This window comes from Bufo bufo, chromosome 6 (genome assembly GCF_905171765.1).
Source record: "Bufo bufo chromosome 6, aBufBuf1.1, whole genome shotgun sequence".
NCBI lineage: Eukaryota > Metazoa > Chordata > Amphibia > Anura > Bufonidae > Bufo > Bufo bufo.
Genome location: NC_053394.1, coordinates 125,990,703 through 126,015,716, shown reverse-complemented (window position 1 = coordinate 126,015,716; position 25,014 = coordinate 125,990,703). Strand labels below are relative to the sequence as shown.

Genomic DNA, 25,014 nt, shown 5'->3' with positions numbered 1-25,014 from the left:
TTCGGGACCCGACATGTTTTACTAATGTATATTATATCCGGCTAATCATTTTGATACCACACATGACCGTTGTGGTTGTCCCAGAAGGTGAGATACTGGTTATGTGGGAATGCTGGCTGTCAGGGATGGGATGTTAAGACCCGCTACGATGCCCACATCACGTGGAATGCAATGATCACAATTATTAATATGTGAATTATAGCAGAGATGAGTTATTGCTTATGAGATATTTTCTTCATCCTCTGGCACTGTATTTGAAAAGCTTCTGGACCCCTGCAGGGTGAGGTTCCAGGCTGTCTGAGTGTCTGCATTTCCAGAAACCACCTTCATTACTACTTGCAAAGGGCCAGTTTTTTAACATTCAGGTGATGAACTGATTTCCTCCAAGGGCAGTGCGTATTCCATCTGCACACCCAGACGGAACGGTATCCGTTCTGAACAGATACAGATCTAAACTGTAATCCATATGCTGCAGTAACTTTACGTTTAAATCAGGATTCAGCGGCCGCTCATCTCTACTAGTACCTTAACCTTACACCACTCAGCTAGCTTTGGTAACAGGGCCAGGCTACAGCCTACAGGCACTGCCTGTTAGTTGTTACCGAGCGAGCACTGATTTCTGCAGGTCAGAGGATACGGATTACAGTTTAGAAGAAATGTACACTCCTGTGAGCGGTCACAGTGGGGATCAAGAGTCTGGTCTCGGGAGGGGGACTTCCAGATTATTTTCTGTCCGCCGCCACAAAACAATGGTGTTTATAGAACAGACTACACAGTGTAGAGGTATACTGTATATTGTGTGGCACAGTATATGCTATATGTGTATGACATAAACATATTTCACATGAAAACTTGGCTTGGCCCTTGGGGATCTCGGACACCACTTCAGCACTTGGCTGGGGGGCTCGGTGGAGCGGATGTTGTGTTTTATCCTAATGAGAAAGATTTCATAATAAGGATTTGGAAAAGGGGCAGTGGGGTCGCAGAGCAGGGAGAGGCTGGTGCTGCTACTAGGGGCTCATACTATGGGGGGAGTAATATCATGTGCCAGTAATAAGTTCCCCAAATAATGTGCCAGTAATAAGTGCCCCCAATCATGTGCCAGTAACAAGAGCCCCCCCATCATGTGCCAGTAATAACAGCCCCCCATCATGTGCCAGTAACAAGAGCCCCCCATCATGTGCCAGTAACAAGAGCCCCCTATCATGTGCCAGTAATAAGAGCCCCCCCCCCATCATGTGGCAGTAACAAGAGCCCCCCCATCATGTGGCAGTAATAAGAGCCCCCCATCATGTGTCAGTAACAAGAGCCTCTCCATCAAGTGCCAGTAACAAGAGCCCCCCATCACGTGCCAGTAACAAGAGCCCCCCCATCACGTGCCAGTAACAAGAGCCCCCCATCACGTGCCAGTAACTAGAGCCCCCCCATCATGTGCCAGTAACAAGAGGCCCCATCACGTGCCAGTAATAAGAACCCCTCCATCATGTGCCAGTAATGAGAGCCCCCATCACGTGCCAGTAACAAGAGCCCCCCATCATGTTCAGTAACAAGAGCCCCCATCATGTGCCAGTAACAAGAGCCCCCCATCACGTGCCAGTAACAAGAGCCCCCCATCACGTGCCAGTAACAAGAGCCCCCATCACGTGCCAGTAATAAGAGCCCCCCATCACGTGCCAGTGGACCGTGAAAGTCAAGTGAGCGTGTGGACACAACCAGGTGTTGAATATATAGATAAGGTTTATTGGGAGACAATGCGTTTCAGGGTACTACGGACCCCTTTATCAAGTCTAAAAGGGAGTATAAGTGAAAATAATAAAAATATTTTTGTGGTAATAAAACCAGAGTGAAAGTTGCAACAAACCAAATTTGGAGTGGTGCTCAAATATAAGACATAATAAATAAGAATAAAAAAATGGACAGCTTAAAGATGGACAGCAATTTTTTTTATAAATAAAAATAAAATACTAATATATACATATATACAGTATATATATATATATATATATATAGTAGGAAGGCGCAAGGGTCCGTCATTAACTGAAGGTACGTGTCACCGAGGTTCCTGGCCTCGGTGAGATAGGAACCGGTAATTTTGTGTGTCAGCGGCAGCTAGTGCTCGCTGACACTGTTTATACTTAGTGTGGCTGTAAAGCCGATCCGGGCCGGTCCTTATTGGGAGCAGCCAAAGTGCAGGGTGGGTGGCTGTTCCCCACGTTCCAGGCCAGGATTTGGGCTGGGATTTAAAAACCCAGCCAGCAGCTCAGCTGGGTGTGGAATGATCCTCCAAGTGATAGTGGAGATGTGGGAGCTCTGTGTTCGAGAGCTGAGGAGTTCCGCCATGCTGCAAGGCTGAGAGCTGCATGATGCAGGTGCCATAAAGCCTGCTGTGGTCTGCCAGGTGACATGTTTTGTTCTGTGGACTCTTGCTATGTGAATTAACACCAGGACCCTGCAAAGTATTGTTTTTCTTTTCTGCCTGTTTGTGTTGAATAAACACTGAACTTTTGCTTTTCAACCGTGGTCTTGCCTCTGTATTGCGACCGCTTACCCTGCCTACCAGAGCAAATCCCTACAATATATACACACATCTATATGAAAGGAATAAAAATGTGTGCCGCAGTCCAAATGTAGGTGAACAGTCCATGAATACTTAATAATACTTACCGTGTTTTTCGCCCTATAAGATGCACTTTTCCCCCCCAAAAGTGGGAGGAAAATGGCAATGTGTCTTATGGGGCGAAGGCTGCCATTTTTACACTGATACACCACTGACCGCAAGCTGCACAGCGCGGCCGGTGTGTGTATCAGCAAGGAGGGACTGGGGGCCGGCCTTTAGTTTTGTAATGGCAGCGGGGCCCAGTGCAGTCACTGTATTCTATTGCACCGGGCCCCGCTCACTGTACTAATGGTATCTACTGTAACTGCAGGCAGGCAATGGTTAACTATAGATATGTTTGATCCAGCAGCCTGTACTTACGATCATAGCAGGCTGAAGGCAGGAGGGTGGGCGGGCGGCCACTGGCAGCGTAACTTCCTATGTCACGTGCCTGCTCCGCCCCCACTTTATGAATCTAGCAAGCTAGATAATCTCAATAAAAGTGTGTGGTTCATTGGAGCAATACATAATTCAAAACAGCTGTTGAATCAATGAATAAATAATTAAATAAATAATAGATGTTTGAAAAAACAAATGGAAGCGCCCTCCATAAAAAGCCTGGTCCCTCTGGTAATAGTTGGGACTAAAGCACTTATTAGGATCAAGAAAGAAAGTCTCTGTTAAGGAGGCAGGGAACGGTGGAGGTCACAGTTAAGGGGACGGTCCACTATTGAGGTCAGTAAGGGGGGCGGGGTGTTGTGTAGGTCACATTTTATTGGAACGGAGCTCTGTGGAGGTCACTGTTAAGGGGGCAGGTTATTGTGGAAATCACTGATAATGATACGGGTTACTGTGGAGGTCACTAATAAAGGGGTGGCCGCTGTAGAGGTTATTGTTAAAGGGGACGGTGCTGTGGATGTTACTGTTAAGAGGGCAGGCCACTGTGGAGGTTAATGTTAAAGGAGCGGGCACTGTGGAGGTCACTGTTAAGGGAGGAGGGGACAGTGGAGGCCACTATTAAAGGGGAAGTGGGGAACTGTGAGGTCACTGTTAAGGCAGAGGGGTAGTGTGGCAGTCACTGTTAAAGGGGCAGTAGCTGAGGAGGTCTTTGTTAAGGGGGAAGGGAATGGTGAAGGTTACAGTTAAGGGGATTGTAACCTATGGTCAGTGTTAAGGGGCAGGTGCTGTAGAGGTCACTGTTAAGGGGATCGGACCCCTGTAGAGGTCACTGTCAAGGGGGTGGGGTTCTGTGGAACTCACTGTTAAAGGGGCAGGCTGCTGTGAAGGTCAAAGTTAAGGGGGTGGGCTGCTGTGGACGTCCCATTTTAAGGAGATGCGGCACTGTGGGTGTTAAGGGGTGAGGGGGTTGTGGAGGTCACTGTTAAGGGGGTGGGGTACTCTAGATGTCACTGTTATAGTGGATACTGTCAATATCTTTTAACGACACACACACACATTAAATTAAATAGATGAAATATACCCGTGCAAAGCTGGGTCCTTCAGCTAGTCTAATATATAAGGCTAAGTGTATGTGTCTATGTATGTCTGCTAAAGGAATCTGCACCGTCGCATTTACAATCATGAAATTTGGTACACAGGTATATAAGGTGTTCAGGAAGGTTTTAGACCGGTTCTCAGCTCTCTAGGATGTACCGTTCCTGAGATATTCCCCAAAAAATGCAAATATGGCATATCACATGGCATATCACATGACCTACATTAGCCAATAGAAGTAGCCTGCAGGTCTTTCTCCTCATATCCCAACTGCCATACAGGTTACATGACCCTTATCAGCCAATAGAAGCTCGCAGGCCCTTAGTCTCCACATACACATAGTTTTACACCAGGTTTCCATAACAACCCAGCTATTTTTCTTAATTGCTGTAGGTCAGCTTTAAAGGGGAAGGGCGCTGTGGTTGAGACTTTTAACGGAGCGGAGTGCTCTGGAGGTCACAGTTATGGGGGTAGGTAGGGTGGCAATTTAGGCCACCCTCAAAAGACGGACTTAAACCCCCCCCCCAGGTCCCGCTGAACCACTCACCCGACTCCGTTAGGCCATGCCCCCTCCCACTCCGCAGACAACGGGGATTGAAAAAATGAAGATAAAAATCAACTTCTGTCAGCTGTAGGGGTGGGAGGGAGGGTGACGTTCTCCCTGTAGCTCATGCTTAGACAGCACAGTGCTGCTGTCTGAGAGTGAGCTGTTCAAAAGGACATCCCTGTGTCTGTCCAGGCCCTGCGCCGGATGGAGTACAAGGAGTCCGAAAGCTGGACTGTCCAGCCTAAAATTGGACCTCTGGCCACCCTAGGGGCAGGCTGCTGTGGAGGTCACAGTTAAAGGGACGGTCTGCTATGGAGGTCAGTGTTAAGGGGGCAAGATGCTGTGGAGGTTACTGTTAAAGGGGCGGGTGCTATGGAGGTCTCTGTTAAGGGGGCAGGGAACGGTGGAGGTCACAGTTAAGGGAGGATGCGACTGTGGAGGCCACTATTAAAGGAGGAGCGGGGTACTGTGAGGTCACTGTTAAGGCAGCGGAATGCTGTGAGGTCACTGTTAAGGGAGCGGGGTACTGTGGCAGTTACTGTTAAAGGGGCAGTCGCTGTGGAAGTCTCTGTTAAGGGGGCTAGGAATGATGGAGGTCAGTTAAGGGGACTGTAACCTATGGTCAGTGTTAAGGGGCAGGTGCTGTAGAGGTCACTGTTAATGTGGCGGGCCCCTGTGGAGGTCACTGTCAAGGGGGTGGGGTGCTGTAGAACTCACTGTTAAAGGGGCAGGCTGCTGTGAAGGTCAAAGTTAAGGGGGTGGGCTGCTGTGGAGATCCCATTTTAAGGAGAGAGGGCACTGTGGGGGGGGGTGAGTGTTAAGGGGTGGAGGGCTGTGGAGGTCACTGTTAAGGGAGGCGGTACTGTAGATGTCACTGTTATAGTAGATACTGTCGATATCTTTTAACGACATACACAAACATTAAATGAAATAGATTAAATATACCCGTGCAAAGCCGGGTCCTTCTGCTAGTATATATATATATATACAAAATGATACATCTAAAAATTAATCTTTGAGTTTAGTATTACCACCGATTCTGGAAAAAAGCTTTTGCCGTTGTCGGATGGCAACAAATGTTCCTATACCGTTTCCCTGATGAAGTAAAAATAATGATTCCAGTGAAAACCATCCTCTAGGATTCTTCTCGTCCTACTCAAACTGTGTGATACATAGATACTTTCACATGATGGTAATTCAGTACCAATAATCCGCTGGGAAGATTTTACAACCCTCTGAAGAGTTTTACGGTCAGACACGGAGCCATTTGATTTTGCCCTACAGATGAAGATTTTTTTTGTATGATCTTTATAGTAAGTTAATCATTCTTGCAAGAAAGTCTTTGGATTTTTACACAGCGCCTGACTGGAGCCTATATAACGATGCTAATAGTGATACTGTTTTTTTTTTTTCTTCATGTGAACTAATGAAACTTGGCCAACCACAGTAGCTGAAACTCCAGCTCTCTTGGTGAGGGGGCTGTGCTTAGAATTTGTCTGTCACCACTAAGTCTCAACACAGGAAGTACTGGAGGAGAGAAAATCAGGAAGTGTACGATGTACAGTATTACAGTAACTATCGGCTCCCACCGAGCAACAGCTGTCTGCTCTCGGTCATTTTAATACCTGCTTCTTCTGACTCTGCTACAGTGAGGCTCTTGGTTCTGCACATCTCTGTGCTTGGTACTGGGCTGGGATGATACGAGGAGGCAAAAGTAAGAGTTTCACAGAAGATGCAGAATGACAGCATTCCAACATGAGGCTATGACAAGGATAATGATGATATCCCCTTGAAGGCTATTGAACTTAAATGTAATTTTTTTACGATTTCCAAAATGGCATCCAGAGGTACGTACTCTATTTCATTTACTGTAAATCTTTCTCTAAAAAAACAAACATATTTCCTCCTTTGAAAGTTCCCCTTTCTTCATTTAGCTCAGTGCATCTGAGAGTGCGCTAAAAAGCTTGCTTCTTGCTGAAAAACTGAATCTACGGTACTAATAAGATGTTGGGTGTGTAAGGACATAATTTGTTCGATTAAATAAAGTGTTTTTAATATAGAGAAATTATATAAATATCTGAACTGTATTGCAATTAACTTGGCTACTAACAGTATCTTAAAGGGGTTCTCTAAAGCCCCTCATCATTTAATTAGTGGAGCCATTGTCAGACTAGGTTGCTTAGGGCCCACCAGTAAAATGTATTTTGGGGGCCCATCGTAAGGATACATTCGCATATTACCTGCTCACACAGCAGCAAGATGCTACCAGGTGATTGAATATGGGGGTCCCTGCAGCAACTATAAGGTAGGTAGATCCTGGGGAGAAGAGGACACTGGCAGCTTTCCTCTATAGCTAGAAGTCATCTCAGCTCTGATCGTGTCTATAATAATCTACCATGTTTTTTATATGAACACAGGAGGTGCTGTACATTGAATATATGTATGTAGTGCAGTAAGTCTACTGTGTTATGTGCCACTTGTGCTGGGGGTGGGAGAGTAGGGGCCCACCTTGCACAGGGGCCAGTCCGCGTCTGACGGGGTTCCAAATGTACCTGGCACGGCAGCTCTGATCCATTTACATCAGTGGGAGTAAGCTGCGATACCAGCCACAGAAAACCGTATAGATGAGCTTCTGTTTGATCAAGAGGTCCCATCATTCTGCTGACTGATCTGAGTCGGGTCTCCACTGATCAAAAACAGATGGCCCATCTTTAGGATACTATAGGAAATCAATATTTAAAGTTCTGGAATTGATCACATTGCAGTATCCTAAAAAGCCACTTAAGATGGGCGAACACGGCAGGCAATTATCAGGAATGATCCGTTCATTCTTAATAATTGCCTGTTCTTCAGCATAGCTGAGAGCAGCATTTCCTTACAGCAATCACCTCTGCTGTATGTTGAAGTTCAATTGCTGCTGCGATCACTTAACCCTATAGACCAGTGATGGTGAACCTTTTAGAGATCTAGTCCCCAAACTGCAACTCAAAACCCACTTATCGCAAAGTGCCAGCGCGGCAATTTACCCTGAATACTACAGTCCAATATAGTGTATCTTCCATGTACTTTATCATTCAGCTATAATAGCCTGCCTACAGTCAGTGCGCTGCCTGTGCCGTTCATAGTGCACACTGCGCTGATGATGGCAGGAAACGTCTAAGGCATATTGGTACACCATAGACTTTTTCCAGGGTGCGGGTGCCCACAGAGAGGGCTCTGAGTGCCGCCTCTAGCACCCGTGCCATAGGTTCGCCACCACTGCTATAGATCATAGGTACGCAGCTGGTGACTCAGGGATGCCTTGATTTCAAATGTACGCAGATACAGTTGCATATAATGGTGTGCTCGCTGCTTCACCATTCCCCTGACATTGGTGGTTCACTTAACCCCTTCACGACTGCCTACTGGATATATACGTCCTACCTGCACATACCCCATGCAGATAGCACGTATATAAACATTCCAGCACTTATCAGCGCTGGGATTAAAGCTCCTGATCCTGCAATATAGCAGGAGCAGGTCGGGTCTCGGCTGTCAGACACAGCAGGGACCCTGAGGAGAAGACAGGAGCGGTTTATTACCTCTTCTGCCTTCTCCTGTGCTTGCAGGAGATCGTGGAGTAGCGCAGGGAGGGAGAGCAGGAAGCGTCTCGAGTCCCGGCGTTCACGTGACAGCTGGGTGTCTTGGCCAGGAGCAGAATTGCAGGGTCTAAGGAAACAGTGATCAGCTCAGCTTGTGTGTAATGCCCCCACAGGGGGCTGTTTTCCCCTATAACTGGGGCTCCTGGAAACAGTGAAAAAGAAAAGTAAAAAAAAAATCTGTGTCCTCCAGAGGTCTTTAATGACCTCCTGGGGGATATATTATGTGCCAAAAATAAATTAAATTACAAGTAAAAAAAAAAAAAGAAAAAAGTAAAAAAAAAATATTCAAATGCCAACAGAAACCGTCGCCATAGTCACCCGCTTCACAGAAACCTATACATGTTATATATCAAAACGGTTGTCTCAAAATAGGAAACCCATTGCAATAATTAATTTTTGTGTCAGTTTTAATATTTAAGAAATAAAAAGGTATAATTAAAAAACAACTTTTTAATAAGAATTTGTGGTTTTCCCCCAAATTAGACCTAAAAAAAGGAAAAACTAAAAAAAACATGCTAATAAAAAGTAAAATACATTGCTAAAATTATTTTGGTAGTTAAACAAATACCAAATTTAGGGTCACCAAACCAGCAGGTGCACAAAATCACAAAAAGTTTCCTGGACATTCAGACCTTTTTTAAGCCCAGTCCTGAAAGGGTTAAGGGTGCATCAATGTGTGTTGGGGGCCACTTAAGAGGACATCATATTGTGTACGGGGCACTTAAAGGGGTTATCCGAGACTAAAAAATGTCCCTCACACTGAATATACTTATCTGGCTCCCCGTTCCTGGTCCCCGCACCACCGCTGCAGCTTCTCCCCATGCGCGAATGAAAACATCCGGTGTCGGGGGTGGGGAGAGCAGCCAATGGCAGGCAGGAACGGGGAAGAGCCTCCCTAGCGTCACCCGCAGACTCTCAGTTGACAGTTTTATCCCCACACCTGTAGAAATCTGGTTGTGTCACTGGCACTATTATTGTGCAGTCAGGTATATATATTTGCCCCACCAGGACTTCCTGATATCGGTGGCCCAGTGAAGAGGATGCACTCTGGTCCCTAATACTAGAACATAGTTTGCTTAGTAACTACATAGCATGGGCTCCTGGCTGATGTATTTCCCTACACTGATACACTGATAGATTTGGTGCACTCTAGGTTTGCCTGCACTGGACGCACCTGGATCTGCTTCTCAATAATCATGAGGTTTTTAGCCTCTGTCAGTGCTGAAACATGCGTTATTCATTAACTGCTAAAACCAATAATATTACGTTAAGTAACTTTTCACTATATAATGCTAAAGCTTTATTTACGTAAAAACCAGGATTCCCTGAAGCTGATGGTACCAGTCTTGAAAACTTAACTCCTTATCTACTGAATTCATGCCAGCCAGCAGTGAAAATGAAATGCTGGCTAAAGACTTCTGCAGTTTGTCAAATTAAAGGAGTTGTCCTACAAAACATATTCAACATTTTTCCAAACCAACACCTAGATCTGAATACTTTTATAACTGCATGCAATAAAACATTTTGTATAGCCACTGAGTGAAATTTATCTGTATGGCGGCATTTGCTGTTTGCTCTTTTTCTAGTTTCTCTGTCCATCTCACTGAGGTGGACGCACATGCTCAGCTCCATCCTTCAATTTCCACCAGCTGAACCAGATAGGACACATCACCTGAGAAAGGAACCCCCCATCCCCACACACACTCCTGAGCTTCCAGATTGAAATAAATCTAGCAGAGCAATTGGAGCAATGAATGGGGAGATCTCTGGATCCATGTGAGGAACAGGGCTGGTTCTAGCTTTGTTAGAAAGAGATGTCTATGTACTAGATTATGTCTGATTTTTATTTTTACATTGATTGTGGGATAACCCCTTATATAATCTAAAGGCTACTATAAGCCCTGTAATATGATGGGTATTTCCATCTTGATACAGATCCTCCTCCAACCTCGTCCTCCCTGGATGCTGTGGGCATTGGTCATAGGAACTACAGGAAAAGCAGAGCCAGTTGTGCTACTTTGTTTCTGTAGCTCCCATACACGTGAATGGTCACCACTGGAACAAAATGGCTACGTTGTTTCCGTAACTTGTGATATGCAGAAACATACAAACCCAGATTGGCTGAGCATGCATGTGTGCTGACATAGGGAGGTATCTCATATATAAAAAATAGGCAAGATTCTTTAGTCACCCATATGTGCGACATTTCAGCCCAAACCTATAAAGACTGTTTTAACCAGAACACTGCTTTTTCTATTAAATCACTTTTAGATCTTTTTTTATTGCACCCAGTTCTCCATATTGACCTGTTACGTGATCTTTTGTAGACCTTTTATGAGAATAGACAATGTTGCTTCCTCTTGCAGTAGACATTGGTCTGTCACGTGCTGCAAAAATAGTTTTAAAGTCATGCATGAAATGTAGATCTGGTTAAACCAGTGAGGGCAGCCATGAATAGAGGAAAAAGGTAAAAGCTCTTTTGTGTGAAAGAAGAACTATGAGTAAAAAGTATTCATGACAGATAGTGAAACGAAAATATGAAGTGCCGTTCCACAGTTAGTGCACAATGTGAACGCCTTCTTATTCCTATGGAGATTTATTCAAAGGAAGAATTTTAGAGGGTATTTGTCTGCCGATTCTGTCTAAAGGGGTGTTCCAGGATGTTAATTTTGATGGTCTGTCCTCAGGATAGGACATCAATATCAGTTCGGTGGGGGGTGCAGGGTGTCGGACCCCGGCTGATAAAATATTGATGGCCTGTTATATCCCAATTCAAAGCAGTGTTAGTGGCTGCATCTGTTTGAGTTACTTATAATGAAGCCTAGGCCCTTTCAGTAATGAGCAAGTCTATGTGATTTATTTACTCTAGAATTAAAGGATCCGTCTGGTGAAAGATATCCTTTAGTCTCTTCTCAGCCTTTCCACTTCATGATCCCAGACTCAAAGACTCAATAGTAAATTAAAAGGGTTTTCTGAGAGTTTTTTTTACGGATGATCTACCCGCTGGATAGGTCATCAGTATCTGATCAGTGGGGGTCCGACACTCTGACCCCGCCGATCAGCTTTTTGAGAAGTCACTAGCGCTCACAGTAGTACTGTGGCCTTCTCACAGTTTTCCCTATGCCGAGTGATGTCACTTTTTTTGGTCATTTGGCCTAGATGCAGCTCAGCCCCATTGAAGTGAATGGGGCAGAGGTGCTCACACAGTTGCTATCAAATGGACGGTGCTGTGCTTGGTGGGCAGAGAGAAAGTCACAGCACTAATGAGAGTGCCAATGCCTTCTCAAACAGCTAATCGACAGGATCCGGGGTGTCGGACCCCCACTGATTAGTTACCAATAAAAAAAAAGTTTAAAAAAACTCTTGGAAAACTGCTTGAAGACCCCAAGAGACTCCACAGCTCCACCTCTCAATAGTGTGCCCATCTCTGAAAGCTACTTGGAGCGGGTTCCATGAAAACTATGGGACCACCCATCCAACATAGTACTTTCTGGGTACGAGCCTTGTATCAGTGTCACGGCTGTGTCATGGTCTGGAGGTAGTGGACCATGACATTTTAGCAGTGCATGCTTGTTGCCGGTGGCAATGTGTAGTTTTGAGCATGTTTTCACCCTTTCCCTTTAAGGGTGTTGTCCCTTACCATTCTGGTGGGTATGGGGTTAAAGTGTGAGCAAGGTGGAGGTGAGTGTTGGCTCTTATAGTACTTGGACTTGGAGCCTGAGGTTAGTGGGACTTCAGCTTCTTGTGGAGCTGGAGTTATGCTCCCATCCTGGACCTTACCATCTGTCCAGTTTGAGGGCCACCTTGCTGGACATAGATTGTCATTCCTTATGTATCCTCCATGTTCCCTACCTTACCTGTGTTAATGTTTGGTGTGGGTTTATGTTCAGAGTGTGGTGTACGTCTTGTTGTAGTTTCATGTCTGGTCTTTTGGTATTGTTCGTCCAGACATGTATGCAAGGCGTTTCCCTGTGTGTTGTGCCTCCGGTGAGGGGGCTCCTGGGTTCCTCGGAGGGGGAACCGTGTTGACCACCTGCCTGCGGAAATGGGCTCCAGGGTTTCTACTAGTCAGTAGCAGTTGTGGTTTCATTCAGTTGTTGTGGCAGGTAAGTGCTGTTGTTCCAGTGTGTGTTGTTTGTGCTGGGTGCTTACCTGCCAATCTGGTTTATGCTACTGTCTGTTCCTTTCTTGTTGCTAGGCCTGCTGGAGATTCTGGTTCATCCTTGTCGTGGATGAACAGGTCGTCTCCTAGCCCTGACATTATTACCAGGGATCTCTAGGGTTAGTAGGGCCCGAGGTTCCGGGTATGAGCCCTCCCACCATTAGGGTTCGCTCATACAGTTAGAAGGTCAGGGCTAGGATTTAGGGATGTGTTAGAGGTTGACCTGCTCCCTTTATTTCTTGTTTCCAGGCCTACATTGTACGGTGTGGCGTTTCCCCCCACTCCCCACTGTGACAATCAGGTTGTAACAATGAAAGGGAATGCAGCGTCTTCAGCCTGTCCTTGACATAGGTTGGTGGCTACCAAGGAGGTGAAAGGTCATGGCGTTTAAGAAACCCCTGTGACCACCCCTTAAAGAAAGGTTTTATAATTGTGTAGCTCATACTAACTAAAAAGATTACATACCATTGTACATAACAGACAAGTCTGGCGCCTGATTTTTTTAAAATTAATTTTCATAATGTGTTGGTGAATTTCCTGGTTATAAGGTGAACACCGGTGTTGTATTCCTACCATTGATTTGACATAACAGAAAACAATTAAAACTTGACTGCTTAGCATATTGAAAGCCAAGTAATTACATGTCTGTTTTAGTAACTACTTGCATTTCTCATGTAATAACAATTCTGGAGCATCTATTCGTATGACTCTAATATTCCTGCTAGACGTTATGTATGACTTGCTAGCAGCTTGCAATGAAGGTCTAGATGGGTGTTACCAGTTAGGGCGTTTTCCTGCACAGTATAACAATGGTTGGATAATATCAGACTGTGCAGGGACACCCCCCCCAAATGAGTCATAAGAATAGATGCTCTAGAATTCTTTTTACACGGGGTATACAAGTAGTTGCTAAAATAGACATGTCAGGAGAGAGATTACAGGTCCTATTTAAAGGGCATCTGTCAGCAGATTTGTACTTAAGAAACTCGCTGACCTATCGCATATGCATTTGGCAGCTGAAGGCATCTGTGTTGGTCCCATGTTCATATGTGCCCGCATTGCTGAGAAAAATTAAGTTTTAATATATGCAAATGAGCCTCTAGGAGTAACGGGGGCGTTACCATTGCAGAGAGAGCTGAGCTCATTGCTCCTAGAGGCTCATTTGCATATAATAAAACTACATTTTTATCAGCAATGCGGGCACTTATGAACATTGGACCAACACAGATGCCTTCACCTGCCAAGCGCACATGCAACAGGTCTGCCAGTTTCATAAATACAAATCTGCTGACAGATTTAAGTACTCTAACTACTACAGGTACTTGAAAATACTTCGCTAAGGGTACTTTCACACTAGCGTTTTTGCTGGATCCGGCAGGGTCCAGTAAAAATGCTTCCGCTACTGATAATACAACCATCTCTATCTGTTATGAACGGATCCGGTTGTATTATCTTTAACATTGCCAAGACGGATCCGTCATGAACTCCATTGAAAGTCAATTGGGGACGGATCAGTTTTCTATTGTGGCAGATTGTGGCAGAGAAAACAAATCCGTCCCCATTGACTTGCATTGGGGGTCATGACGGATCCGTCTTGATCAGTTTCCCAGAACGTAAAGCAAAATACAATACAACATGTTGCGGTTTGCTCTCCGGTCTGGGAAAGCAACTAAACGGAACGGAATGCATTTTGGAGCACTCCGTTCAGTTCAGTTCAGTTTTGTCCCCATTGACAATGAATGGGGACAAAACTGAAGCGTTTTTTTCCAGTATTGAGCCCCTATGACGGAACTCAATACCGGAAAACTTAAACGCTAGTGTGAAAGTACCCTTAAGTACAGCAATACTCAAAAAAGCAATAGGCAGCACAACAGCTCTAGTAGTTAGCACTGATGTTTTGTAGTGCTGGGGTTCTAGTTTGAAATCCAACAAGCTCTGCATGTTTGGCCTCATGCACACGACCGTTGTGTGCATCCGTGTCCGTTCCGTCATTTCTCACAGTTTAGCTGAGGTCCCATTCATTTCTATGGAGCTGTGAAAAAAAACTGATAGTCCTCCGTTTTTTCTCCGGGTCCTTTATCCGTGATTCCAGTCCGTCAAAAAAATATAACCTGTCCTATTCTTGTCAGTGGAAAACGGAGGATGGACCCATTCAAGTCAATTGGTCCATCCAAAAAAATGGATGCACAACTGGTATGTCATCCGTGTCCGCGTCCGTTTTTTTCTACAAGACCTTGGTGCAATAAAATTACACTTTTCATTAACCTTCCTTTTTTTCCCCCTGTCAGACAATAAAAAAGGAAGACACAAGGAAACACAACTGAAGCAAAATCGGACACTGACCACTGAAGCCAAATCACTGACAGTGAAAAAACACTGTCGTGTGCATGGGGCCTAAGTGTGTGTGGGTTTCTCTTGTGTACTATGCTTTCTGATATTCCTAAAAAGGCATATTATGTGACATCCATGCCCGTGTTGTGGACTGCAAACTGCGGATCTGCAAAACACAGGCACCGGCAGTGGCACTCTGCATCACAGTGCGGACCCATTGACTTCAATTGGCCCGTGAATAGCAAGATGCAGGTGAAAGATAGGACATGTCCTATCTTTTGTGTCACAGAAGCATAGACCCAAAAGCACACAGAAGTATTTCCTTGTGTTACCGTGTGCTTCTGGGTTCATGCTTCCATGCTGCAAAAGGACAACGGATCCACACCGCAATGCATAGTGTACCCTGCCAGTGCCCATGTTTTACGGATCCGCGGTTTGCAGTCCGCAACACGGGCACAGCCATCGCATGATCGTAGGAAGGATGCCTTAGTTTGTGTTTGAGATATAGTAGGAAATTTAGACTGTGAGGTTAACTGGAGACATGGACTAATGGTGGTGATGACCTCTGTACAGCATTTTGAAATATGTTGGCACTATATATCCAACTGGAAAAAAGTTTTGCCCTTGTTTGTTTAATGTAGTGTTATAAAGATTACATGTTTTAATTCACTGTTGAACAAAAAAAACTGCAAAAAAACTTAATTTGTGTTCTGTAAGATTTGTGTTAATTTGTGTTCTGTAAGATTTGCACTGTTCCACCAAACATCTCCTACATAACAATGTGGCCTCTCAAAAAATAAAATTATAATGTAATCAAGAAATCTTATGTAACCTAAATGGCACTGATAAAAACTAAAGCCCATCCTACAAATAAAACAGCCCTCACAAAGCTCTGTCAGTGGAAAAACAAAAAAGTTATGGCTCTTAGACTATGACAACACAAAATAAAAAATATTCATTTTATAGTTCTATAAATTTAGAATCACTGTAATTGTATCAACCCAAAAAATAAAATTAACGTCATTTATACCACATAAAACCCCATAAAAATACAAAACAAACTGCCAAAAATGCAATTTTTTTGGTCACTCAAAACAAAAAAATTTTTTTTCCCTCAGGTTCCCCAGTTTACAGAAACCCCAGGCATAAACATTAAATATTTTCAGATCTTTATTACCAATGAGCTTTTACAGTTATTTGGGACCAGACTAACCTCTGTGCACGGCAAACCAGCGTCCTCTTGTGCAAGGTCTGGGCTCCCACAAGGCCCTGTGAAATTAAAAAGTTTTTAGGGTTCATCTAGACGCATGGACATTGTAAAAAAGCCATCCACCCGTGCCTACTGGGCCACAAGAGCAACCCATGCAACCCCAGTTTTTGGTTTGAAAATAGTAAGGGGTCGATTCGAAACATTAATTCGGTTCCTACATTTTAATAACAATCTAGAAAATACTCCAAGGAGCGATTCAGGGCACAATTACCTTTAAAAACTAAGGGCCATTGCACTAAAAGGCATATTTCTGAAATCCTACACTCCTGATGTGGGATGAATCCCTTGTAAGTTTTAAGGGACGACATTGTCATTTAGACAGTATATCCCATCAAAGAGAGCCAGGGTATGGCGTAAAAATATACAAAGTTTGTGAGAGTAGCACAGGTTACATGTGTGGCTACAATGTTTATGAGGGCAAGGACCATCCCCCAGGATGCCCAAAAAACTTTTGTGTCAGTGGAAAAATTGTCTGGGACCTAATGCAGTATTTTCTACACAGAGGCTATGGACTGTACACGGACAACTTTTTTTTTTTTTGTGTATCTCTATTCAAAAGCCTTTATGTTGCTAAAACAGGGGCTTGTGGACTGTTCACAGAAACTGAAAGAGACTGCCACCACAGTTTCTCTCAATGTGCCTAGCAAAGGGTAAATCCTTGATCAAATAATGAAATCTTTGAATTTAAGTGCAATGACAGGTGACTTTCATCCGGAATTCATCTCGTGTTTTGTGTTGGAGGGTCTCCCTGCTCCGTTGGTTCTGGGTTTACCCTGGTTAAGCAAGCACAATCCAACCATTGATTGGCAAACTAGACAGATTTTGGATTGAAGTGATTATTGCATTGACAATTGTCTGAATACATATTTTTTCTCTTTAACCACTAAAACGTTGCCCTCTTTAATATCTGATTTTGCCGATGTATTTTCTGAAAGTGGATGCATCGGGAATATGATTGTCCTATCAACCTTATTCCCGGAGCTATATTGCCCAAATCTAGGTTGTATAACCTTTCTGGACCCAAAAGAACGGCCATGAGAGAGTATATTACCGAGTTTGGCTAAAGGACACATAAGACCTTCCAAATCTTCAGTGGCAGCAGGGTTTTTCTTTGATAAAAAAAAGGACGGAACTCTTAGGCCATGTCTGGATTTCCGTGAGCTCAATCGGATTACTGTCCGTGATACTTACCGCCTTCCTTTGATTCCTGATTTGTTTAAACAGATTGTTGATGCCAAGGTGTTCTCCAAGTTGGACTTAAGGCGGGCATATAATCTGGTCAGGATCAAGGAAGGGGGTGAATGGAAAACAGCTTTTAATACCCCAGAGGGTCACTTTGAGAACCTGGTCATGCCTGTTGGGTTGACCAATGCTCCTGCGGTTTTCTTGCACTTTGTTAATTACATTTTTCATCACCTGGTGGGGTGGTTTGTTGTCGTGTATTTGGATGACATACTACATTTTTTTTTAGACGTGTACATGAAGCAGTTCTTGGGCTACCGGCTGTCATCTTCAGGTTTTCGAATGGATCCAGAGAAAGTTCGTGCTGTATTGGACTGGGATCGATCCGAAAATCTGAAGGCTCTTATGCGGTTTTTGGGGTTCACCAACTATTACCGAAAATGTATTCAGAACTATTCAACAGTGGTGAAAACCTTAACTGACATAACTAAGAAAGGGACGGATGTTTCAGTGTGGTCTGATTCGGCGTTGCAAGTCTTTTCTGCAGTTAAGGAGTGCTTCGCTTCTGCTCCTATATTGGTGCAGCCGGATGTATCACAACCTTCATTGTAGAAGTTGACGCATCCAAGGTGGGGGTACGAGCAGTCTTATCGCAGGGCCCCGTCACCTGGTAAATGGCGCCTATGTGCATTTTTCTCAAAAAAACTCTCTGCCACAGAGAGAAATTACAATGTGGGTAACAGAGAGTTGCTGGTCATTAAGTTGGTTTTTGAGGAGTGGCATCATTGGTTGGAAGGGGCTATTCATCCGAGCACTGTATACACAGATCACGTAGTTTTCCTGGAGGTGGTGATTTTGAAAATCCAAGTCCGATACTTTCGGAGGGGGTGGTGATATCCGCTCTTTACCCTGACCTAGAGGTGAAGGTGTTAGAGGCTCAGGGAGACACACCGGAGTCTTAACCCTCTGGGAAATTGTTTGTTCCATCAGAATTGCATTATAAGGTGTTTGAGGAACATCACTGTACGGTTCTTAAGGAACACCCTGGAAGTAGATCGTAGATTCTGGTGGCCGGGGTTGCGTAAGTGTGTTGAGGACTATGTGTCGGCCTGTAGTATCTGTGCACGCGCTAAGGTGACACATACTCAACCTTCTGGATCTCTACTTTCGTTGCCCAGACCGTCCAGACGATGGACTGACTTGTCTATGGATTTTATTACTGATCTGCCTAATTCGTCTGGAAAGACAGTTATTCTGGTGGTAGTTGATCGTTTTAGTAAAATGGTGCACTTTATAGCATTGCCTGGCATACCTAATGCATACAACACTTGCGCAAGTGTTTGTTGACAACATTATGAAACTTCATGGTATTCCCTCTGACGTGGTTTCGGATCATGGGACTCAGTTTTTGTCCAGATTCATTGTCTTCTATATGGCGGAAAATTCAAAATAACTTGATGAATATGGGCGACAAGTATAGACATGTGGCTGACAGGAAATGTATGAATGGTCAGTAAGTGTGGGTGATTTTGTGTGGCTGCCCACAAGAAATATTAAGTTGAAGGTTCCTTCTTGGGAGTTGGGTCCAAGGTTTATTGGTCCATATATGATCATGGCCATTATTAATTCTGTAGCTTTTCGTCTTGAACTTCCTCAGGCTTTGAAAATTCATAATGTGTTTCACAAATCTTTGTTGAAGAGATATGTTGAACCTTTGGAGTCGTCCCCCTTGCCACCCGCTCCTGTCATGGTGGACGGCAGTTTGGAATTCCAGATCGCCAAGATTATTGACTCTCGAGTTCTTCGTAGATCTCATCAGTATCTTGTTCACTGGATGGACCAGAGGAGAGGATGTAGGTACCGGCATCTGATGTGAATGCCAGTCGTTTGGTGAAAGCCTTTCACAGGTCTCATTCGGGTAAGGTTGGTCCTGGGTGCCCGGAAGTCACACATAGAAGGGGCGGGTACTGTCACGGATGTTCCTGCGACTGGTGGCAGGAGATCAGTGTCACCCAAACGTGAGACCTTCATTACATTAGGTTTTTCTAGGTTTTACTCTGGAACCCTGCCAGGCAATGAACCGAGCACAGGAAAAAGTTTCCACTGGGCTGTTTTCTGCGATCTTCTTCCCACCTGACACAGCTTGACTGACAGGTTCGTATCTGTTAAATCAGAAGACACCTATACAGGTCAGCATCCCTTAAATCAGAAGACACCTATCTATGAGGTTTACTAAACCTAGGTAATTGGAATGAGAGAACCTGTCAGTATTTCATACTGCCCATACTTAGCGTAGCCTGGATCTTCTATTAAGTTCCCTAAAGTATCTTTCAATAAAATGCAATTTTTTATCCTCACTGTATCCCTAGATGAATACCTTGCACAGTATCATATTACTCGGTAGCTCAACAGTAAGTATTAAAATAAATGTTAGTTCATCAAGTTCAACCTAAGCTTCTACTGTGTGGAAAAAATAAGAAAAAAATAACTATACCCATAGATAAGTACTCTGTAGGGTCTTCTTTCCCAGTGGGAGTCATTTTAGGAATATTTTTTATGATTTGACACCACAGAGCCTTAGCAAAGGCTATGTGAAGATGGAAAATCAGCTGTGGAAACAAAGTCGTCCTATTCCAAAAATAGGCACCTTCCATTCTAGGCCATGCCCAGTAGGAAAAAAAGATACCTGTTTGGTATCATCGAGTACAGGTGATTTAGGAGTATCTTTTTTAGGTTGTTTAGTCCAGTAAATTATGCTCTGTAAAACATAAGATTGCTTGATTTGATTGCACATATATATATATATATATATATATATAAACAAACTAGAGGGTCAGAGGGCAAACTACACCCATTGGCGTGTGGATTTGGGTGTTTGGTCATGCAGATAGTGGGCTTTACAGAGGTTTATTATTCTGCTTTTATGCTTTTGTCAGCAGAGTAGTATCAGCCCATATCCTGTTTTTGAAAATATAATTTATGGTACAGTCTAAATTTAAAATGTAACAATGTATTTTAACATAGAAACATAGAAACATAGAATGTGTCGGCAGATAAGAACCATTTGGCCCATCTAGTATGCCCAATATATCTGAATCCTATTAATAGTCCCTGGCCCTATCTTATATGAAGGATGGCCTTATGCCTATCCCATGCATGCTTAAACTCCTTCACTGTATTTGCAGCTACCACTTCTGCAGGAAGGCTATTCCACGCATCCACTACTCTCTCAGTAAAGTAATACTTGCTGATATTACTTTTAAACCTTTGCCCCTTTAATTTAAAACTATGTCCTCTTGTAGCAGTTTTTGTTCTTTTAAATATTCTCTCCTCTTTTACCGTGGTGATTCCCTTTATGTATTTAAAAGTTCCTATCATATCCCCTCTGTCTCGTCTTTCTTCCAAGCTATACATGTTAAGGTCCTTTAATCCTGCAATCCATGTACTAGTTTAGTAGCTCTTCTCTGAACTGGTTTTACAATTTTAAATTGTACACCAGCTTCAAAATAACATACATCAACATACGTATTTGGTATCCATGTAATCAGAACCAACATAGAAATAAATCTAGAGGCATTCAGAAGTAAAAACTCAATGTATTTTAAAAACGTCACATGTGAAATTGGAGAAAATAGCATTTCTAGCAATAGCAATAGCAATTTTTTACCTTCTTATAAGATTTAGAAAAAATACAATTAAGGATACCCATAATATACACCACTAAATGAAACCCATGTTTCTCCGGAAAAACACAATACCAAACTCATGAGGATACATAAAATTGTCACAAAAATATAGCATGTTAAAGGCTTAGCAAAACTGCAAATGTTACCTTGGTCATTAAGGCCCAAAATACATACAGGAGGAAGGGGTTAATAACATGACATGCAGGTTACATCATATTAGAGCCAAGAAAACAATACCTTCTTTCAATATATGCAGTAGAAGAACAGACATTAGACAATGACCTCTTCTCATTAATTCCTGAGATAGGGATAATCATAACTACTTCTGAAAACATTGAGAAATAAAAAAAATCCCAATGATAAGCTTGGGGCAAACTGTAACACCCCAGAGTGGTGTTACCACTCCTGCACCCTGCTACTGTCTTTATTGGGCTAAAACAACATCATCTTATGTATTTTTTTCAGGTCCTCCACAATGTGCATTCATAATCTTGTTATGTAACTATTTATTACATGTAATGTGCCTACGGTGGCCAGACGTCCGGTTTTAGGCTGGACAGTCCGGTTTTCTGCCTCTCTGTCCTCCGTCCAGCGCAGGACCCGGACGGACATAGGTATGTCCACCCTTGCAGTAGCTCACGCTCACACAGCAGCACTGCGCTGTCTGAGTGTGAGCTGCAGCAACTGACTGAGGCTTCTCTCACCCCCAGTCAGTCACTAGAGCCACAGACATGGCTTCCCCAGCTCACCTTCTATTCAGAAACTTCTTCCCTCTCCTCCCTCCGTTTTTTTTCCTGGCCGGCGATGGTGTGTGTGTGGCTTCACAGAGGTGGGGCGTGACTTCACTGAAGTGGGCGTGGTTTATCGGTTTGGGGCTGTGGTCGGTGAAGTCCGGCTTTCTGAGGTGAAGCCAGTGGCCACCCTAAATGTGCCTGTTTCACCAGCAGGTGGCAGCGTAAATGGCAGAGCTATCCTTAGAGAGAACGGAACTTACCATTCCCTTCTCCTTTTGGACAGAAGTGGGCCGGTCCTGCTTGCTACCAGAAGGAGGTGGGGCAGTTATGGTTTGTTCTGGTTGAGACTCCATGTTGGAGCTGCCAGGATTCTAACCTACTTTTTGGCCGACCACCCCCTATTCCCTACTACTTCCCTATTTATTGCTTCGGAGCCAAAGCCTGGGGTCCAGCTGTATCCAGGTAGGAGCACCATGACACACATAAAGAGACATTTAACAGTTCTGGTTTGTTCTGGTTGAGACTCCATGTTGGAGCTGCCCGGATTCTAACCTACTTTTTGGCTGAACATAAGTCCGACTACAAGAGTGAAGTACAGCATAAAGAGGAAACAAAGACACCAAGTTAGCTTGTCAGTACAGCAGAGTGAGAGAAAGATATAGCAGAGTTGAGTTTGCCTGCCAGTTTAATACTAAAGTCTGCTGAAACCAAGACAAAGCCTGAAACTGTTTGGAGAAACGTTTATTCAAGTAAAGCGGCCATTGAACTTCATCTTAAGGTCTGGACTCAAGTTATTTCTTCAAATCCCTCAATTATTCCCCTTATTTATTGATTCGGAGCCAAAGCCTGGGGTCCAGCCGTATCCAGGTAGGAGCACCGTGACACACATAAAGAGACATAGAGGGCCCTGGGGGGAGGCCGCCCGTTGCAAAACTATCCTAGCTTTTGTCACTTAGGTAAGTTAAAGGGAGTCTGTCACCAGAGATTTCACTGTTAAACTGGGCACAAAACAAATCAAATGATTTCCTCTCTTCTCTACTGAAGTAATAAAACTCATACTAATTTATCTGCAATAGCTAGATAGCAAAACTAATGAATATCTTTGACGTTTGCATATGATTTGCTTTAGCAAATCCACAAATTCTTCTTGTGGTATTTTATTTGCATTATGATACAAAGTACTCTTAGTATGCAGAAAACTGTACCATTCCTCAATCTAGCTTCAGCTTACAGTATATGCATTACTATTAACCAGTATGACAATCATATTCTACTGTATATTCACATAGGTTTGGCCTGCAGCTTATTATTACTTTAGAATGTTTTTATTGAAATTTAATACAAGAACAAAACAGAACATGAGAGAAACCTTTATGGACAATGCATTCGGACCATATAACCATACTATCGGTATGGAATATAACTTTCTTCAGATTCAGGGCTCAATGGAGCTTAATATAGTCCAAACTGGTCACCCCAGCATATGCAGCAGAGTCCATCAACAGTTTGGTCCAGTCCCACAGGGTGAATACAAACGCTAGATGCCAAAGCCTAAGTTGGCCCGAGATAGTGTCCAGAGGGCAAAAATAGGGGCTGAGAAGGAAAAGGGAAAAAATGGGGGGAAGGGTCAACCATGAAACCAGAACAATCTCTGTGTCATGTCAAGTCAACAATCTATCTCTGCAGAAAAAAAGAAACCCTTTGGAGAACCAATAAAGCTCCCCATAGCATGCGAATGTCCCAGCTCAAAGTATGATGGAGGATCTAACAGTAAACATGATGCTCTTCTTCTTGATCGACCGGGCCAGGTTTCTACATAGTCATCTCCCCTAGCTAAAAAAAAAGCAAGCAAACAGCTCCATTGAGGGGAAAATAAAAAATATTATAGGTTTCAGAATAAGGTAGCACAAAGTAATTTTTTTAGGAAGAGTTTAATTTTTTTTAAGTACTAAGACTTGTTATTGCTGTAAGTGTACTGATTTGTAGAACAGTTATATGGGTTGAGCTGGGGTTAATATTGATAACCTTATCTAAGGATAGGTCATCAATATCAGATCAGCAGAGGTCTGACACCTGGCATCCTCACAGAGGGGAGGCGACGCTCCATGCATCGTCTCCCCTGTAGCGGCGGCGTATTGTAATTACAACTACTCATTCCATTCAAGTGAAAGGATCGAGTACTTGTAATTACACTGCACTTCTGAGACGTTGGGCAGTTTAATGAAGAGGAAGTGGGGTTCACATGGAGCCACTGCATCCTATTCAAACAGCTGATTGTCAGGGGTGCCGGGTGTCGGACTCCCACCTATCAGATATTGATGACTTATCCTGAGGATAGGTCATCAGTATAAAACCACTGCAAAACCCCTTTAATATGCCTTAAAAAAAAATGAATTGTGGATTTTTTTTCCACCCCACAAATTATTTTTTTTATAGTTTCTCAGCACATTATGTAGAACATTAAAGGGCTTCTGTCACTCCACTAAACTCATTATTCTTTTTTTGTCTCCTTAAAATCCTTATGCTGCGATTTCTCAATATATAGGGCTATTACTCAGTTTGGTTCAGTAGTTACATCAAAAAACTGACTTTTATAATATGCAAATTACCTCTCTAGCAGCAGGTAGGGCGGCTACCTGCTGCTAGCAGCCGCATCCTCCATTCATAATGACGTCCCCTCCTCATGTTGATTGACAGGACCAGCCAATGCGCTCGTCCTCTGACTGGCCCTGTCTGCGTTTTAAATCTCGCGCCGGTCTTCAGTTGGCGCAGGCGCACTGAGTGGAGGACGCTCGCTCGGCCGCTCCATCCTCAGTGCGCCTGCGCCGATGACGTCACATGTACACCCGGCGTAGGTGCACTGAGGATGGAGTGGCCGAGCGAGCGTCCTCCACTCAGTGCGCCTGCGCCAACTGAAGACCGGTGTGAGATTTAAAACGCAGACAGGGCCAGTCAGAGGACGAGCGCATTGGCTGGTCCTGTCAATCAACATGAGGAGGGGACGTCATTATGAATGGAGGATGCGGCTGCTAGCTGCAGGTAGCCGCCCTACCTGCTGCTAGAGAGGTAATTTGCATATTATAAAAGTCAGTTTTTTTATATAACTAATGAACCAAACTGAGTAATAGCCCTATATATTGAGAAATCGCAGCATAAGGATTTTAAGGAGACAAAAAAATAATAATAAGTTTAGTGGAGTGACAGAAGCCCTTTAAAGAGTATCTAACCTTTAAAGGAAACCTGTCATCACTTTCTGAACCTATTTATCCACTTACTTTTCTAAAAAATACTTTTTAATACATTAATAATGATATTAAAATCAATACTGAACGAACTATCAGTTCAGAGAAACACCTAAAATAAATGTTCCC

The 25,014-nt window shown here is 43.6% G+C and overlaps 1 protein-coding gene across 3 annotated transcripts in view; it reads left to right on the top strand.

Annotated features, from left to right (window-relative positions):
• The first annotated feature begins 6,184 nt into the window (after nucleotides 1-6,184).
• PIK3AP1 (phosphoinositide-3-kinase adaptor protein 1) overlaps nucleotides 6,185-25,014 on the top strand; it is a 130,289-nt gene continuing 111,459 nt past the window's right edge. For all 3 annotated transcript variants that reach the window (XM_040437484.1, XM_040437485.1, XM_040437483.1), the window contains exon 1: nucleotides 6,185-6,484. In XM_040437484.1, the coding sequence (XP_040293418.1) occupies nucleotides 6,472-6,484 (13 nt within the window). In that variant the 5' untranslated portion in view covers nucleotides 6,185-6,471. The remainder of the gene's footprint in view (nucleotides 6,485-25,014) is intronic.